We start from the raw sequence: 20,578 nt of genomic DNA on the forward strand, positions 1-20,578 counted from the left end.
TGAAATAACAGTCAAGTAAAATAAAATAATCATCCAGTGATGTAATTATGGAAAAGAAAATACTTTTTAAGGTTGAAGAGATTTAACCAGGAGTAAAAGGTAAGGTAAATGCATCTAAAAAAAGGTTTAAGAGAATGAAATTAGAGAAAGGGTTGAAGAAGTTTTATAATTACTAGAAAGTAAATCTTTCATTTATGCCATGAGTTCTCAACCAGGGGGGAAGTTTTAAAGTTTCAGGGGGAAAGTTGGGACCACAGATTGGCAGACTCAAACTATTGGAATATTGATCTTTCTACAAACTACAATTCTCAAATTCTACATAATCAACAGGACATCACACTTTATTGAATAAAGTAGAATTGTAGTTTGTTTTCAATTTAATCTGTGACAATCAATAAACTTTATTGAATGTCACAAATTAAATTAAAAATAAAGATAAATATTTCACTTTTTTATCTGTGGAAAACTTCTTTGACTTATTCTTGTTTTTTAATCACATAATTTGGAGTCCATAATGAGTGTCAAAAAAGAGGGAACGATGATTCATATATTCTACATGGATTCATACCCATCATCATCAATGGAGAAGAAAGGCCCCAATGTGCTATTTGTAGCAAAATTTTGTCAAATTGTTCTATAAAACCAACAAAGTTGAAGCAACATTTGCAGAATGTTCATTCTCAACACAAGGACAAAAGCTTTATTGAATGTCATGGGAATGCTCTCAAAAAGATGAAGCTGGATTCAACAGGGGCAATCCAAGAAATGAACCAAAAGGTTAATGAAGTTTCTTATGTCGTAGCACTGGAGGTAGCAAAGCAAAGCAAAAAAACCTTTGATCAAACCTTGCACTCTCAAAATGGTGGAAATTGTTTTGAGAAATCAATTGAAGAAAAACTTGCAGCAGCTTCACTATCAAACATTACAGATCGAAGAAGGATCTGCAACATAGCCATTGACATTAAGGATCAAGTTGTGCAGGAGATCAAGTCTGCAGCATTTGGTTTATTTTCAATTCAACTTGATGAATCGACTGATGTGTCATTTAGTTCCCAGTTGCTAGTATTTGCAAGATGTGTTCAATCAGGTTTATTTAAAGAGGAGTTTCTTTTTTGTTCTCCTCTTGAAACAACTACCAAGGCCTCATATATTTTGGAAAAGGTTTCATCTCTATTTGAATCAAAAATCTTTTGTGGGAGAGTGTCTGTGGGTGCTGTATAGATGAAGCACCAGCTATGTTAGGGACAAAATTTGGATTTCAAGTTTGTGTGAAAAAGTGAGCTCCAAAAGTGAAAGGCATTTATTGTATGATCCATCATCAGGCACTGGCCTCAAAAACACTTCCAGCTCCACTAGAAAATGTTTTAGATCAAACAATTCAAACTGTGAATTTTGTCAAGAAAAGGAGCTTTCAACTCGGGATGTTTCAAGAAGTTATGTACTGACATGGATGCAGACCATCATTTGCTTCTTTTATACACAAATGTTCAATGGCTTTCAAGAGAAAATGTAACTGAGCAAGTATTTGAGCTTAGAGATGAGCTCAAATTATTTTTAAGTTCAGGGTAAGATGAAATTTTTTGCCTTGCTGGAATGGATCACATGTTTTGCCTGTTTAGTTGACATTTTTGAGCAGCTGAATAAAAAGATAAAAAATGTTGCAATGTTTGTGAAACTGTCATCAATTCTTGTTACTGGTGGTGAAGGGCAAATGCTTCCAGAATTTGCAAAAAATGAAATTTTGCAGCATTTGACAGCACTGGAAAATGAATTCAGCTAATATTTTTCTGAAATCAGTGATGATGAATTGGATTTAGTGCAAAATCCATTTGTCACTTGAAAAAGTTTCTGATGATTGTCAAGATGAATTTCTGAAGCTGAAGACTGACTTAAGAGCAAGAGATATGTTCGATGAGAAGTCAATCACAGAATTTTGGCCCTTGATGTGCGATTCCTAACCAAAAGTGGCAGAAAGAGCTATCCATGTATTGCCTCCATTTGTGTCAACATATCTTTGTGAGTCAGGCTTTTAAACTCTTGCAAATGAAAACTCAGCAACGAAGTAGGTTGGAGGTTGAAAATGACTTGCATTGTACCATTTCAAGCACTCCTCCATGAATCCAAGAATTGGCAAAGAAAAAACAATCACAGGTTTCTCATTGACTGTGATCTTCATCAGAATAAAATGAATTACAATACCCTGTATTCTATTGAATTCTTTGTTTATTGAAGTATGCTTCAGCAACTTTAGTCTGTTAAGTTATTACAACAAAAACTACTTGCATTCAAGTTTTAAAATCCATCAACATTTTCTCTTGCTATTAAATTTGTAAAACTACATTATAAAAATAATTCAAGTAAATACATATGTACTAACATAGAAAAAAAATATTTTTAATATTATATGCATATTATTTGGAATGTACCTTTTTGAGTCGGACAATCTTGGAAAGGGGGAATGACATTCTGACATACGGTGAAAAGGGTGCATGGGGCAAAATAGGTCGAGAACTACTGATTTATACCATAAGGGGGCTTGGTGTTGAGTACAAAACAAAGGAGTTGTATAAAAAATTTTCTTGCATTAATTTGTTGAGTGGTACATTTCTCATGACTAAGACTACAATGTCATAGGTACCATTCTGATCAGGAGGATTGAAGTGTCTTGAAACTGGGAGGCTAATGCAGTCTTCTCTTATAGACTTAGCAGTTCACAAAAACTATCACTGAGTTTATGGGCTGTTTCTCTAGTTTATAGTATGCAATACATGCTGCATTTGAAGCAGTATACGACACATTCTGCTATGTAGGTGCAATGTCCCCGGAGGTGGAAAGTGTAATTAATGCTAGTTATTGTGGTACTATTTGAAACATATGGATATGTATAACAAATTGTTCTGGTATAACTACAAATTCTAACAACAAGGCCATTGTTGTTCTGTAGCTTTAAGTGTGCCAACTGGGATTACAGCTATAACAAACTTGAGAAGATATAGTAAATACTTTGGCAGTAATGGAGTCAGTTATGAATAATTTAAAACTTTTTGTATTAAACTGGCTGCTAATCTGTTGAGTGAATGGTACGTTAAAAGCAAGGGTGTCATATCATGTTGACTTTTGTCCTTAGACTGGGAGGCACTAAATACAATTGTACATGGTTGAGTATTTTTATGGCATAAACTGGCTAGTTACTTTGTTTGAAAAATCCTGTCACCTCAGTGGTTTTGGTATTTGATGTTAGAACATAAGCAACTCAATATTGCAAACTGCCCTTTAGGTATAACAGACTTGGTTTCATAGAAATGAAAAGAACAATAATCTAGGTAAGCATCAGTATCAATGTCTTTGTTGTGTATGGTGGTTTTAAAATTGTACAATTATATGTGAATGTTGATGTCCAGAAATGAGGCACTGGCATCAGAGGTTTGATAAATGTATTTGTGGAATGAGTACTGGGTAGAATTGATGAACAAAGTCGATGAACTTCTCTACTTGCACTTTGGTACATGTAAAAATACTTAGCATATCACCAATATAACAGATAGATATTTGGAAAAAATTATTAAAAGTGACACAAAGGCATTTCTTGAAATAAGCAGCAAACAGATTAGTGAGAGGACCCATTTTTATACCTGTGGAAATATCAGTAAATGTTGGTTGAATTCAAAGGTATTCATTGTGAGAATTAATCATAGAAGTCAAAGTGGGGTTTATGTGGGGATAAACTTAGTATCTTGTTTGTTCAAAAAATGCTTCAGTGATAGCAAGGCATCATTGAAAAGAATAATAGTATACAAGAACTGTATATTCATGGTAAAGATTAAAGTTACAGGTTTTGTGTGATGGAAGACTTTCTACTAAAATTATTTCCCTGGATTATTATTTTACAAGTTTATATTTATTATTTTGTGATGTTATATTTCTAAATCCAACTTTAGTTTTTCTAATTACTTATCTATATTCTTGTTAATTTCAATAATATTTATGTAATAATTTCAATGTTTTTATCAGTATTTTTGTCACCATGCTCCACAATAAATGTGTGTAATTGTATTATCTTACCTCTTAATGATTACTGCTGAGCCTAATACCATTGTAGCACAGTCTTTACTACCTGACTAAGAGAATCTACCCAAAGCATCACAAAATAAAATTAAATGAAGTTCTCATTTAGATGTGTTAATTTGTTTCCTTATTATCACTTATCTATACTTTGTAACAGATAAAGCAAGTAATATGAAGAAGGCTTTCACAGTATTCAATGAACTGATATCCCCCCAAAGATGCACAGATAGACACTGAGCAAACAATCTCACTAGCTGACAATAAGGTTTTGTTGGAGGGCATTGCACAAAATGAAGTTGATGAGGTAACTCAACTTGTACACAAATCTTGAACAATGTCATTTTTTGCACACACAATAAGCTTATTGTGAGATATAGACTGAAGAAGCTGGTTAGTTTTAGAACTACCAGTTCCAAATGTCCAAAGCTTTCAAACTTGTCATACCAAAGCATCCTGCTTAAAGAAAATTGGTGAAAGATTTTCCATTCCCACCACCAAATTTACAAGATGGAGTAGGATTCACTGACAGTTAACTGAGTTAATAAGCTTGATCCAGTAAAATATAATGAGTTGTTATATGAATATGACTTACTATATCTCACGTTTTCCTACAACAGAACAAGTTGCAGTACCAGAGCTTGTACAGCAAAGGAGAGAAGTACACTACGATTAGTGTTGTGGTGCCACCACTTATGTTGCATAAGCACTTGCTCACAGTTAAGACAACTATAGCAATGACAGTATGTGTGAAACATCATCTGTCAATGCTCTTTATGATTTTTTGTGCAACAGATTTCTTGTAGCTCTTACAAATCATTCCACATACTGATCCTATTTGTGAAAGAAGGTCTTTTGGCAACATGATCTGTTTAGTGTCCTGGATCCAAATTAGTTTTGTTTCATTGGAAGATAATAATCAAGATCAGAGGAAGTGCAATCCACTCTAAAAACATTATGACTGATGCTATGCTTCAAGAAGCTGATGAACTAACTGAAAAGGAAGACAGTAATAGCATAATGTCTTCAGCTCAGAATGAATAAATGGAAACTCAGTTTCAACAAATCAGCCCATGTGCTGATTTTTCTAGTACAGTTCTTTTGCCTCATATGCAAAATACTGGTAAAAATCTGTACAAACCAACAATCTTCAACCAGCAACAATGTGCACTCTTTGTTACATCAGCTTCAGATACAATTTTAATGCTTTTTGGACTAAAATACCATTGTAGAAGTTTGAGAAAAAACAAAACAAAAAAAACCTCTTTGCATGAGAAATATTCTATATCTCTTCAATAACAACAGAAGCTGAAAGAGTCATTCAGCCAAGAAAGTCTGTTCATGACATCACATTAAGCAAGACTACCAGTTTCTATCATCTGTAATGTTTCTGAAATGCAAAAACACTTGTGTTATTACTAAAGTGTTAAACTAAATTTCAAAAAATTCTAGTCCATGATGACAAGAAAACCTACTTGTATAAAAAAATATTTATGTAAAAATGGCTGGTATGGGTTAAGAAAATTCTATGTGGAGGAGCAAACAACGTTTCGACCTTCTTAGGTCATCGTCAGGTTCACAGTGACCAAAGAAGGTCAAAACGTTGTTCGCTCCTCCACATAGAATTTTCTCAATCCATACCAGCCATTTTTACATATATAAAGGATTCTAGCATTCCTCTGCTCAATACATGTCCCAGTAATATACTGGAGCATGTTTTCAAGCAACAGTTCTAATTTTGCTTCTTAATAAATCCCATTTGTATGCATTCTTAACTTCAGAATAGCCAATATTATTTTTCTCCTTTTCACCTTATATGGAATTGCTAATGCAAATCAAGACATTTCACTGACTCAGTGATTCCTCTAGAAGGATTAGACAAAGAATGCATATTCTGCTCCAATATATTAATGTCAGAGCCAATGCTTAATTGATGCCCTGTTCTGAGAATATGATGCAGCTTAAAATGTTAATAGCCTGATATCACAAATACGCGAGAGGCCAGTTTTGCACTCCCCTCTAAAACCAGCAATGGCCTAGACATTGCTGTAGACCACAGAGACAATGATGCACATTAAACTCTTGGAGGAGGTTTCACAAGAGGAGGGAGGGTTGATGTATTAATACTTATATTTTAATATTTCATGTAAATATTTTCATTAACCTTTTCAGAATGCGTGTATTCCTAAGTGGACATACTTTAACTGAAAGAAATGAAAATAACTACTTTTTCAATTATTCTGTTGCTCTTGTTTTTATGAAAATGTTATTTACATTACAAGGTTGGTCACGTAAAAAATATTCATCTCAGTTTCAACAAACTGTCTCAGTCTCAACAGGATTTGTCTCAACAATCCTGTCTTGATTATATCTTCATCTGTAATTAAGCGTATTGTATTTTGTCAAACATGACAATACTTTGACTATTGTGTATTACAACATATAATAAAAACACATAATAATAATGAATCAGTTTTAATGACATTTTTAAAAATTAATTCTCAACAAATACATGAACATTTTATACAGTTATACTCAATTACAGTTGTATTTGTTATTCAATGTTAGCTGTCCAATACTATCACAATAGTCAAATTCTTCCTCAATAGTCACCCCTAACCACAAGTGTTTGGTCAAATAATATTTAACACTGGATGATCTGTTGTCAGACAATAAACAGTCAGCTTTGCAATGTAGGTGTATTTACCTTGTGGATCACATTACAGAATAAATTTGGAATGAAGAAATTATTTTCAACTGATTCATAAGGTGTAAAATGAAGTTTTATAATAAATATGACACTATTATATAGAAAGACTTAAATATAAGTAGAAACACTGTATCTTTAAAATAACAATAAATATCAAATAAAAACACTAAGAATCCAGAATTGATTTCATTAATGATAACAGGGAAGAGTTAATGCAATTATTTAGTGCTGGGTGATAAAATGGAGAGACTTCTTCAATAGTATTTCTAATGTGTGATTCTGGAGTAGAGAATTTTAGTTTTCTAAAAGCACAGAGTCAATTAGTTAGATTATATCTGACTATTGCTGAAATTCTCATGTGCTTTTGTGATTTGTAGTTTTACCAATATAGGTAGCTTTACAGCTACCACAAGTTTATTTATGTATGTACAACCCACAAGCACATATGAAGGGGAAGAGCATCTTCATTTTAACATATTTTTATTATATTTAGAATTTGACATTTGAATTTTAGAATTTTGTTTGTCAATGAAAAGAGTGATAAGAATTTGTGGATATTTTGAGATTGTGTGTTAGTTTTTGGTACATTTTAATTCACTTGTTGAAAAATTTTCATGTGATAAGGTATAAGAAGTTAATGGGATAACCAGTATTTTGTTATATGTCATAAATTTGTTAACTTTCTTAGTGAAGACAGAAGTAGTCAGAGGAGATATTATATGCTCTGTTTAAAACATTTATAACATAATTATGATTTACTTGAATGCTTGAATTCAACATTCAAGATGCCTCCATTGCAACAGACATTAATTAGAAGTTTCTACACCATCATTTGAAACTCCTATATTTTTCAATTGTTAATTCCATGCTGTATGAAATAACTGAAAATGTCACAATGAAAACCAAAACATACATATGTGAAGTGCTAAGTTTAAGAACTCCACATGACAAACAGGATCTTAAAATAATCTTATTTATCTCCCTTATCATCAAATTTAAAACAAACCAGTGAATTCTGACTTTGGTACTATTTCCAAAGATAAATAAACTGGGATAAACTGGTGCATCATATACCTACATATATTACACACACACAGAGGAGAAAGAGAGAGAGAGAGAGAATCATTGTGGGTGGGATGTGAGTAGCAGCTAAAAAATAACACTACAATTCAGTTATTTTTATATAACCAAAATGTGACTGTATTTTACAACATACTAGTCTATTACAACCCAGCCAAGATAGGTCACTTTATAAAGGTTGATTTTATTTTGCACTCATGTTACTTTATCCAGTACATATGCCATGCCATTGCAACTTCTGTAATATTAGCCAGCCATAGCTGAAAGGTCAATAAATAATAATTACATTGAGATGTATAATGTTATGAAATTTAAGCTATTCAGACTAAACATTTGTGTTTTTATGTTATAATCTGTAGTCATTCTAGAATGAAATATGCATAACTTATAAATATTTTTTTATTTTTTATGGCAGTTAAGAAGTTTGTCAAATAGACCAAACCTGTACAGAGATATAACAGTGAAAGTGACAGATAAAATATAAAGTTTATTCTGAAAAATATATAAATGTATTCTTTAATCTTAAAATCAAAATTACTTTGCATGTTGGATAGTCAAAAAAAAACTTCAAGAGCAAATCATTACTTACAAAATCTTAAAACTTGATACAGAAAAATCACATTTTGTATATGAAAGTCTTGTAATGTTTACTAAAAATCTGCAATACATTGTGAAGATAAGACAAATGTATTAAAAGTTATAGCATGAAAACTATAACAAGCACAAAATGGTTATGAGGTCAATTATGGGGACCAAGCCTGTAGTGAGAGAGTTAATGAGAAGTGTAATGTTAGACCCAAAACTTTCATTACACAATTCCAGTCTTGAAATTAAAATTTGAAACAGAAGAAGTTAAAACTTCCAGAGCCATACAAATAGAGAATTAAGAAAATTACAAATAAATAAATGTTTGAATTGTGTATGTGTTTTTGTAGACCATTTTGAAGTTAGTCAATGGTTTTTCATGTTGATGTCTTTTCTGTTGTTTGCATCTTAATTTTTCAAGTTTTTTGTTGTGGCAGATCTTTTTTTCTCTGCCATTCTTAGTGTTGATTTGGTTTATGTTTCGTTGTATAAGTTCGTAAATCTCTGGTTTGATGCAGCATTGATGCATGTCAAATAAACACAACATAACCATAGAAAACACTCAAATACTAAATAAAGAAACAAACATAAACAAATGCAAAATTAAAAAAGCTTCACTTATACAACAACTTAAGCCCAAAATAAACCAATACAAAGGAACACCTTTATATCTATATTAAAAAAAAAACAACAACAAAATAAATAACATAAAATTATATATTCAAAGATCTAAGCCCGCCCTCTACATTCCAACACTCAGTTACACAACCCCTTTCAAATATGTGGTCAGCCTCCGGTCAGTTACCTCTCTCTTTCTTTGTGAACCTGACGATGACAGGTGAAGGTCGAAACATTGTTCACTCCTCTACGTAAAAAATTTTCTGAACCCAAACGAGCCATTTTTACATATATGTTCCAAAGGAATTGTTAAATGTATATATATATATATATATATATATAAAAGAAATTAAGTATGTATATTGTACCCTACCACAACTTTCAAATGAATATCTGTGCAGTACATACTGTGGATGGAAATCATAGAATTTATATTTCTTACAAATTAATGCTTTTAGTCAGATTTTCAGAAAATAATAATAACTAATGGTTTATTTTATCACGGCAACTCCTACTTACAGGCTTAAAATCCCTTCATATTGGTAAGTTAGAGGTTGAATTTGAAATAGTGAAGCCTTTTTTGCATACAAAGTATACAGTGATATATTATACATTCAATTAAACTTTAATAACTGGTAATAGAAAAATTTTGGTAATTATGTACAGTATCTTAATTTTGGTAAGTTTTATAACCATTTGACAATATTTTATAATTTATGTATTAAACACTTATAGCATACTATTACAAAATTGAAGTGTTGTCATTTTGCCATATTAATACACAACTATTCAAGTACACTGACCATATGCACAAAGGTCTGGTAATAGGCAAAACTCATGTTTTTAAACTAATACAATTATCATGGTCTTGTATTTGTGCTCTAGGAACAAATAAATTTTTCTTATATAATGTAAGTAAAGGCCACAATTAACCTAATGACTAAACTCATTCAGAACATATGAAAGATATCAGAAGGTTGCTTTTATAATTTTTCAACATCAATTTACATTAAAAATTCTGTAGGGAAGCAATTAGAAGGCACATCAAATTAATAATTACTTAAAAACTTACCAGGCCATGTGTAAAAGATTATCTTCTGGTCCAATGTCATGAACGTATTGAACTAGTGGTCGATATGCATGATATAAAACCAAGCAACAATCCTATAAGAAAAACAAATAAAAAAATCTTAAATTATTGTTTATTGTGAGATATAACTGTGGTTAAAAATATTTTCACCTTAAACATTAAATAAAGACAAAACATTACATACAAAATCTTGAAAGAAGAAGTTACTTACTGTACTCAGGAAATGCTCAGAAATAAATTGGGAATCAAATTAAAAAAATGTATAAATTAAAAAACTTAAATAGCATTAAAATGATTAATGGCCTTTAAAAAACTAAAACATTTATAAGGTGGACAGTGTCACATTTGCCAATAACACTGTCTAACGTTATGGATAAACCTTGAGACAGAACATGTTTAAAATGGTGTCATTGTTGACAGTCATAACGATGGCAAGACAGTAAAATGTGGCTTATTGTGATCTGACTGTTACACAGACAACACATTGGTGCATCAGTCCCAGATAAAAGAAGACAATAAGTTAAAAGATCTGTGATCAATGCATAGTCTAGTTAGAACTTCCTCTTTCCGATCCACATGGAAGCAAGACAGCCAAAGTCCAATAGAGGGTTTTATTTGAAAAAGCTTGTTTTCATGTTGCTCACTCTAAGTCAACTGCCAACTGGCACGGAGCCAAGCCTTGAACGCAGGACTATAGTCCATGTATGGAACAGGCACAGCAGTGATAGTGCCAAAGCAGATAGATTTAGCTGCAGGGTCAGCGAGCTCATTCCTGCAAATAACAATGTAACATGGGATCCAGAAAAACTGGATAGAAATAGATGTTAAAGAGAAATGGGCCACTTTGTTCTGAATATTGGTGAGAACAGCTTGTGAATTAACATAAAGATATTTTTCAGGGCCAGTAGAGAACTAAGCGAGTCAGTATAAATAGTGCATTTTGAGTACTGCTTAGCTTTTATGTGATCCAGGGCAAGAGCAACTGCATACAGTTCAGCAGCGAATACAGAAACTGTAAAGGGGATACTGCGTGCAACCACCAAACCACGACAAACCATGGCAGAGCCCAAACAGTCACCTGATTTTGAACCATCTGTATAAATAGGAATGGAAGGATGGTTCAAAAATTGTCCAGCAAATAACAGGCAGTATTTCCAATCAGGAGTGTCTGCTTTTTTCATATGACTTAAAGATAGGTAACATCTGGGGACTGTAAGAAGCCATGGTGGGATGGGCTGACCAGTGGATACAGCAATGTTATCCAAGGACAGACTCAATTCAACCAACCGCATCTGAATACAAAGGCCAAAAGGAGCAATGGCAGATCATCTGTTCTGAAAAAGTATGGCCCACCAAGGAAGGAAAACACAATCCCAGGTGGGATGCTTTGGTAAGGAACGAAAGTTCGAAGCATATAGTAAAGAGAGTTGCAAAGAAGGTTCATGAGACTCTGTGTATAAGCTTTGAACCGGGGAAGTGCAGAAAGCCCCAGTGCAGAGCTGAACTCCTTGCTGATGAATGGGGTCTAGCATCTTTAAGGCCAAGGTCCTGGCAGAAACACAGACCAGTGATCTATAGTCTAGTTTCGATCGAATAAGAACACAATATATCTTTAGCACAGGACATCGATCTGCTCCCAAAGTGGTGGAAGAGAGGACACAGAGGATATTCAGTGCTCTTGTACACTTGACCCGTAGCTGCTTGATGTGTGGTATAAAGGTCAGCTTATAGTAATAGATAAGCCCCAAGAACTTTGTCACAGGAATCACAGGCAGCACAACTTCATTGATACAGAGTTCAGGATCAGGATGAATACCCCGTTGGTGGCAAAAGTGCATGCAAATGGTTTTAGAGAGAGAGAGGTTAAAGCCATATGCTGTGGTCCACTTCAGTAAATGATCAAGAGCAGTCTGTAGCTGACACTCAATATACCCCATGTTTGAAAACTGACATGAGATGTGAAAGTCATTGACATAGAGCCCATTTGCAACAGTAAGAGGGAATTATTCAGTAATGGCATTAATCCTTATACTGAAAGGTGTAACACTCAAAACACAGCCCTGAGGGACTCCAAGTTCCTATAGAAAAGAACGAGTAAGTGTCAAGCCCACACAAACTTGGAATTGCCTGTCCATTAAAAATGGACAAATGGCCATGCAACCCACATAAATGGAGGTCTCACAAAATGCTATACCTCCATGTTGTATCATAAGCCTTCTCAATGTCAAAGAATATTGATACAAGATGTCATTTGAGAAAGGTTTCTCTGATTCTTGTTTCAAGTTGAATCAGGTGGTCCATGGTGGAGTGCTGTCAATGGAACCCACAATGGGTGGGTGAAAGGAGGTTTTTCTTGATTCAAGGAACAAAACAAGATGAGCATTAACCATCCTCTCTAAGGTCTTACAGAGACAGCTCGTCAAAGCAACTGGGCGGTAGTTTGAATGAATCTTGGGATCCTTCCCAGTCTTAGAGAAAAGTAGGACAATAGCCTGGTGCCAGATATCAGGAAAAACATTCTCCTGTCAGATCCAGTCAAAAACAATCTGAAAAATAGTAAGAGAAGCAGGAGACATATAGCACAGCATTTCATAGTGTACATCATCAGGTCTGACTGATGTACAGCCAGACTGATGAAGGGCTAGTTTGAGTTCCACCAGCGTAAAGGGAAGATTACAGTCAAAGATACAATTAGCTCAAAAGGAAAGAAGTGATTGCTAAGATAGTGGAGGAAGAAGCCGAAGTGCTAGATACCCGCCAAAGGCTTTCATCTGGAGTATCGGCTACTTCCTGGCCATCAGAGAGCAAGAACGAGAGGGGGACAAAATTATATTGCCCATTGACCTTTTGAATCTTGTCCTATATGGCTTTGAAAGTGGTGGTAGAAGATATGCTGGTTGTGAACTTAATCCAAGATTTTTTCTGACTTTGATGTCTTACCTATCAAGCATGTGAACGGGCCTACTGGAAAGAGTGTGAGATAGCTACGAAAAGTATCCCAGGCCCGTTTATGAGCCTTCCATGCCATGTGGCAGGCAGGATTCCACCACGGTTGAAGATATCGTGGAAAACATGTATCAAGGTTTAAAAATACATTGAGCAGCTGTCTATATAAAACAGTCAGTTACTGCTGCCATACAGTCATCTATTGATGGCTTACAAATGATGGCAGGATCAAGTTCTGTGAGAGCAATGAAAGAGGGCCAATTTGCTTGATCCAACTTCCACTGGGGCTCGTGGGTCGGGTGGCATCAACCACAGCCAGTCTCTCTCAAAATTACAGGAAAATTATCACTGTCTCTTCGATTACTGTCAACCCTCCATAAAAATTGGGAGAATAGTAAAGGGAACAAACTGACAGATCAGTAGCAGTAAAGGACAGACTAGGTGCATGAAAATAAGTATAAGAACCACTACTCAAAACAGAAAGGTTGTGCTCAGAGAGCACATGCTCAACTGAGTTAACCCTTCCCATCAATACTGCACTTCCCCAGTATGATGATGTCCATTAAAGTCCCCCAGGATTAAAAAGGGAGACAGCAACATGGTCGTACCATCACTGTTTGTTATCTCTGCCTGTCACCTGGAGAAAACAAACAATGATGGTACAACCCAAGGAAACATGGATAGCTACGGCCTCCAAGGGTGTGTCAAGTGGCAAAGACAGAGTGGGCACATGCTGATCAACCAACAGTGCCAACCCTCCATGCACTCGTCTTTCACACAGCCTGTCATTTCTGTACAGAGAAAACTGCCAAAAGGTGACTGTATCGGCAGGTTTCAGAAATGTTTCCTGTAAGGAAAGACATACAGGATGGTAGGAAGCAATCAATGTTTTCATGTTATCCAGATTAGAATGTAAACCTCAACAGTTCCACTGTATCAAGGTGGCCATTTTTATTTCTGTGTAAGCGAATTGGGTGAAGAACCCTTCTGTTTATGATGATGTCTTTTTTATTTACTGTCTTTATTTGAGGAAGATCTATTGATCCTTCCTTGGGTCAATTGGGCAGGCCCTTGCTGTTGGAAGATGATTCCAGCAACTGAGGATGTGAATGAATGAATGTTTTGCATCTTGGGGTGGGAGAAGATGATGTACCTGAGAAAATGCCCATACCCAAAACCAAAGAAAGTGAATCTTGGGATTTGCTGGAATGTATGTCAGGGACAGAGATGGGTGTTGAAGTTGATTCATAAACAATTTTAATCATGGAGGTCAAAAGACTTTCCATTTGGTTTGGGAACAATTCTTTTGGAGGCACAGAGAGATCTGTCTGCACTCCCACTGTAGTAGTGGAACAAAGTGCAGCAGCATATGTCCGAGATGAAGTGGTGGACAGCAACTTTCGAGCCTCAGGAAAAGTAATGTTTTGAATCGTTTTCAAATGCTGCACCTCTTTTTATTCCAACCATTTAGGGCAAGAACAAAAGTAGGATGGGTGTGAGCCATTGCGATTGATGCAATGAGAGTCTGTTTCACACTCATAGGCATCGTGGTCCTTGCCACCACACGTCAGGGAACCATGACATGACGTCCTTGAGTGACTGAACCGCTGACACTGGAAACATCTGAGAGGGTTTGGAATTTACGGGCGTACCTGCAATTAAGATTACCTGCCTTGATGGTAGCAGGTGGGCATGGCGATGTAAATATTACAATGAGGACATTGGTCTGCATCATAATTCCACCTTTGCGAGTGGAGATACGCCTCACTGCAGAAACTCCTTGGGTGGGGAAACTAGCAAGAATCTCTGACTCAGGGATGTTCTTCAAATCCCTCTCAACAATAACTCCTTGTGATGAATTCAAAGTAGCATGAGGTGTAACCTCAATAGGTATATCCCCAATTGCCTTTGAATGCATGAGGAATTCACTGTGTTGAGATGTAGATGTTTCCACTAATGTCACCACATCGAAGCTTCTTTAGTGACTTTGGAGAGCCAACAAGTTCTTCTTGTCCCTTCTGAATGAAAAAGGGAGACATCTGCCCTAAAGGTTTGTCTGAAAGAGAATGTAGAATGAGAAAATGAGGTACAACAGGTGTTACAGATGTTGAATATTGCTGCTCAGAATTTTCAAGACGTGGTCGTTTACCTATGGTCTATTTTTTCATTATTTTATTTAAGTTTTTATTTGGAGGATCCATAATAAAAAAGGGATATTTCAGTGCCCACTGACCCCACACATCATGGAACCCTATGAGGGGGCATACTACAATGCCAAACTAGGACAATGCAGCAACGCCAGGGTTTTCGTGAGCACTATACTCAAACACCAGCATCGGATACAATATCCACAACACCTGTTGAAAACATCCAACACTGGTACTTGGTTGAACCTGGTCCAAGTGGACCAGCCGAGTGACCCAAGGGGGGCCACCCCAAGGCTGCCTGTCTACAGGAATTCAAGGCCAAAATGGTGTGTTAGGGTTGGACCCCCTCAACCACCAGGATCCTCTCCTTCCCTTCACAGGTCACCATACACAACAAACATGTGGGTGGATGTTTAGATCCCAGAGTAGGTAAACTGAAAAACAGAACCTTCCCTGGGAGGTCCTATCTCCATGTACAGGAATCCGCACCGAGGGGCACAAGTCAGAGCATGAGCCAATAGTTTAACTTAGATTCACAGTTCATGACTATTTGTAATAAAATTCAACTTTTGTGTATCAATAAAAATTAACACATTAAATTAATTCTTGCTTTTGGCTTAAATCTAATAACTGATAATTTCTTTAGACTTAGCATAAGCACATTTGTCTGTCACAATATCTTCTAAGGGTAAAGATTACATCTTCTAAGGTTTAAGTTCAACTTCTTTAAATTAGGAATTATTTCTATTTTAATAATCTTTTTTTAAATCTGCAAGGTTACAAATAATAAAAATATGCTGAGCTTTTGAGATCACCATGTTCTATTTGATATTATTTTTCACTACTGTAATTCAATGTTGAAGTCCTCCCAGTAATGTACATTCTATATTTTGTAGTTAGAAAATGTAGAATACATTACATAACAAACAAAGCTGTACAAGAGTTTTCAACTGCATAAACAGTTTTGTAAGTAACTTGTTTGTTCTAAAAACTATGAAAATTTTACTAAATATACTTCAATTTTTTTTAGTTACTAATGTTTTTCTGTACTTGTGGGAGCATATTCATACTTTCTCCCTTCTTCACATTGAATAGATTTGTGGAAATTTATTCAAATAATTGATTTTTCTGTCCAGCTGAGACTTTCTTGCACTATCAACTCTGTTTACATAGTAAGACTATAGTAGATAGTGTTAAAGATACCCATTCTTTCCTGTCCAGTACTAAGATTATTATTTGATTTTTAAAATTTCCTCCTCTTCAGTTTAAAATAGCTTGTAAACTAACAAAATTTAGGTTCTGCATCAAAAATTAGTATTTAATGTGCAATTATAAGTTTTGTGAAATCAAGATAAGGACGAGCATTATGTACAGCTCTTTTTAAACTATAATAAATTTTTAATATATTAAGCAATTTTCTTTTAGTTACCTTATGATGAACACTTGTTAATGGTTAAAAAGAATGTTTTTACCAATATGTTAACATTAAGTTATACAGGAAGTTTGGTGATAACAGAACCCTACAACAGGAACATGGTTAGTAATGTTCATTTGCTATCAGATTGAAGCTTACTTCAGAAAATGGGGAAAGGTGCTACAAAGAAAACTTTCTTTAAAAGTTAAACACCAATAATAACCAGTCTCAAAATAAATAATTCTGAATATTATTTCTGATATTGCTTTTAATAAAATTACAATAAATAAGACATAAATTTACAACAACCTAGAAACAATAAGCAACTTAGGAATATGACAAAACAGTGCAAAAACGTGCTGCTATTTTAGTTTAAACATTATTCCAAGTTTAAACCATGAAGTGCAATGTATAAAACCATGCAAAATGTAAATATATTTACTATAAAATATAAATAGAATAAAAATTAATTGTTAAAACTAAACATCATTATCCATTATAAAAAAAAAGAAACCCAAGCATAAAAATTAGACACACACACCACCAATTAAGCTACTACAAAACAAAGCCAGATTACATAATTCTACACAGCATATACAGTTTTCCACAATAAATTAAAAACTGTAAGTATATGTAAAAAACATATTTACCATCATTTCTAGAAGGAAAAATTCACACTCTAAAACATGGCTTATTCTGTATGGAAATTCTTGTGGATAGGCATAAGAAAATTTATTCTTTACTGAAACAAGAAACACAATAATTCAACTGATGTAAATATTATTTTTTCATTATAAATTCACAGGTTTAAAAAGCATATTTATATTTAAGTAAAAAAATTTTCAGACAGTCATGTAAATACAGTATATCAACATTTATGCATTTTACTTAAACATATATTCTACAAATACTGTATGAATAACTTATGTAAAACTATCACGAAAACACACTGGTACAATGATATAATTCTACAATTTGTTCAAATATATAATTGTACAATTATCTCTTTCTCTTAACAACTTCTCAATCTACTCTATAAACTTAAAGAATCTAGATAATTCAACACAATGTATTTAACATTTTTCCAGCATTTAAAATGTTTTTAAAACCATTTTTACTGTTAATCACATATACATTTGTTTGGTAGCAGATAAATAAAATTATTTAAAAAGAAAAAGAAATAACATAGGCAAAACTTTCCTTCTTGAAACTTTTCCCACTATATTACTATTTCTTGACAGTTTACAAACAAAATGAAACATTATTAGTTCAGATGCTGACAAATCTTCATGACAACAAACTTAATCAATAATCTCTACACTCATGTTCTGAATCTAAACAGCATTTCCTTGTAATAAAGATGCATTTTCTATGAATACTTGAAACAGTAATTTGTAAATGACTCCACAAGAGTTAAATATGGGCCAATCAGAACAGGAAATAATGTAATAATTACTGGCTGTATTTCACTTGTACTTATACTAGGTATCTGTTTAAGAACTTCTCAAATGACAACTTTCACAGATGAGATGTGTGTACAAGTTTTAACAGATTTTGAGAGGTCAACCCAGTTATTTATGATACAACCACACCAATTCACAGTACTCCAAAATACCAGCACCATTAAAAAATGATGTTTGGTTGCACAAAAAACACATAATGAGCCATAAACTGCAAGTGTCTAAGGCTTTAGTTTTTCTTTACCAGTTGCATGCCCTTTCTTTAGTTTGCACTCACATATTTATTGATCAATTACACATACTATTAATGATGTTCACTGTATTCAACTTGACAAATTTGACTATGAAGATGTTTGATAATCCATAACAGCTACTTCATAATAAATGCATTTGGATCAATGTTTCACTGTGTATGACTAAAATTCAATAGTAAAGGTAATACAGTCATGAAGGCTTATTCTTGGATTTTCTTTAAATTTGAGTTTACTAACATATTTTTTAGTAACATTATAATAATATTATCTGAAGTCAAGCAAGCAGAATCATGTATACACTTACACATTACATAATTTATACCATAAGATATACTTCATATATTACAAATGGAGATGTTCAGATGCACAAACTTAGTCTACCCTCATTAAGTTTACTTTTATGACAGTATCAAAAATCAATATTTAACTGGGATAAAATGAAAATATTTAGAATTGACTTTATTTTTAAAAATAGTAATGTAGTTGTTATCTGCATCTAAAATTTGATGCACCACCATTATTCTAACAATAAAAAGAATTAAAACTCTGCCATGTAAAAAATAAACATAATTTTGTCAAAATACCAGGTCCTATCTAATTATTGAAAATAAAAGTGCAAAACTATTTTTCAAAAAATATAAAATTACTGTATCTAAATCTAAGCTTTTTGAGCAACACTAATCCACTCAGTATTTTAGAAACAATAACTAATAAATTTATATTTTTCAAAACAAAAAATGTTCAAACTAAAATATTTGAGTGGGATTATTTCTTAAGAGTTAATTTTTTGAAAAAAAGAAAAAAAACTACTGTTGACACACTTGATTGTTTTTTTTTTTGAAAAAAGCAACATTAGGCTATCAGCTGTGTTCACAGCAGGTAATCAAACCATGTATATTAGCATTGTAAACCAGTAGACTTTTCACTGTCCCACCAAGCAACCTACTGTTGATAATGGAAATTTTTGTTAGTTGTTTTAGCAGTGGGAATGAGGCTCCTAGAATGAATTTGAGAAGTTTTATTTTGATATCTGCAAGTTTAACTTTAAAAGTTATAATTGTACTCACCAACTGTTTGACATGTTGAAATTAACCTGCTATTTGATATTACACCAAACTCCTATAAAAGAAAACAGACTTAGTGACTACTGTGTTAATTTAATTCATTATTATCTTCATAAATGAAAAGATATAACAAAATAAAAAAGATTCATCAACAAAACATTGATAACATAAACAAATATGTAGAGCATTAATATATGAACTATTAGTTGAAAAAAAGAAGAACAGTTTATGTCTATCTAAACCCATCTATTTATGTTTCATGGTTTAGAAAGAAAAGTAAAGCATACCTCCACTTTGGAAGCTAAGAAGATACAGGTAGGTGCCATCAATAGCGGGTCTATACATTTCAAAGAGTTCCTAGGGAAAAAAAGCATACTGAAAAAAATATGTAAAAACTTCAAACCATAATTTGTATATATTTTTTTTTCAGTTTCATGATGTAGTTATAGGGAAAGTGCCTGTAAATACAAGACATATTACAATATTACAAACAAAAAGAGAAAAACATAAAACGTAAAATGGCTAATGCAAGATAGATGTTTTAATATTCACAACATTTTAGCTTGGATGCCCTTCCTCCAATGATTTTAAACTTTTATGTTTCTAGAAAAAAGCAACATTAAACAATCTGATGTGTCCAAAGCAAGGAATCAAACCTCACATTTTAGAACTACAAGTCCATAAACTTACTGCTGTTCTATATTTAAAAAACCTACAAGATTTGGCAGTTTGTGCATAGTTGAAGACACCAAAAGAAATTACCCATCTTTACTGTGGTACACATTAATGTACACATATGGTGCAACACGTCATTATATCAACACCAGTAATTGTGTATCAGAACCTAACTCCAGGTATACAATGAAAGAGTTGTTCACTTTTACACCAAGTGCCTATTTCACTAATTCACCTGTTTCTATTGTGGACAATTGTACATATTTGAAACAGGTCAGATGTCATCTGAATGAGAATGTTAGCATATATATATATACACACACACACACACATGTATATATGCTTATGAAGATGTTTATGTGCAAGCTAACTTTTATCTTTTCCTTTCAACACACACACACATCCTTCATATTCAATTACTCTATTATCCTTTTATTTTTTTAGACCTAAGAGCACTGTTTCAAACTCCAGAA

The 20,578-nt window shown here is 33.5% G+C and overlaps 1 protein-coding gene across 7 annotated transcripts in view; it reads right to left on the reverse strand.

The window, feature by feature from the left end:
• Positions 1-20,578, reverse strand: part of CycC (cyclin C) — a 103,215-nt gene that overhangs the window by 44,320 nt on the left and 38,317 nt on the right. For all 7 annotated transcript variants that reach the window (XM_076483665.1, XM_076483668.1, XM_076483669.1 and 4 more), the window contains exons 4-7: positions 19,718-19,787; positions 19,434-19,485; positions 17,303-17,394; positions 10,128-10,219 (exon numbers count right to left, since the gene is read on the reverse strand). In XM_076483665.1, coding sequence (XP_076339780.1) covers positions 10,128-10,219; positions 17,303-17,394; positions 19,434-19,485; positions 19,718-19,787 — 306 coding nt within the window. The remainder of the gene's footprint in view (positions 1-10,127; positions 10,220-17,302; positions 17,395-19,433; positions 19,486-19,717; positions 19,788-20,578) is intronic.

The sequence above is a fragment of the Tachypleus tridentatus genome, chromosome 13 (genome assembly GCF_004210375.1).
Source record: "Tachypleus tridentatus isolate NWPU-2018 chromosome 13, ASM421037v1, whole genome shotgun sequence".
Lineage (NCBI taxonomy): Eukaryota > Metazoa > Arthropoda > Merostomata > Xiphosura > Limulidae > Tachypleus > Tachypleus tridentatus.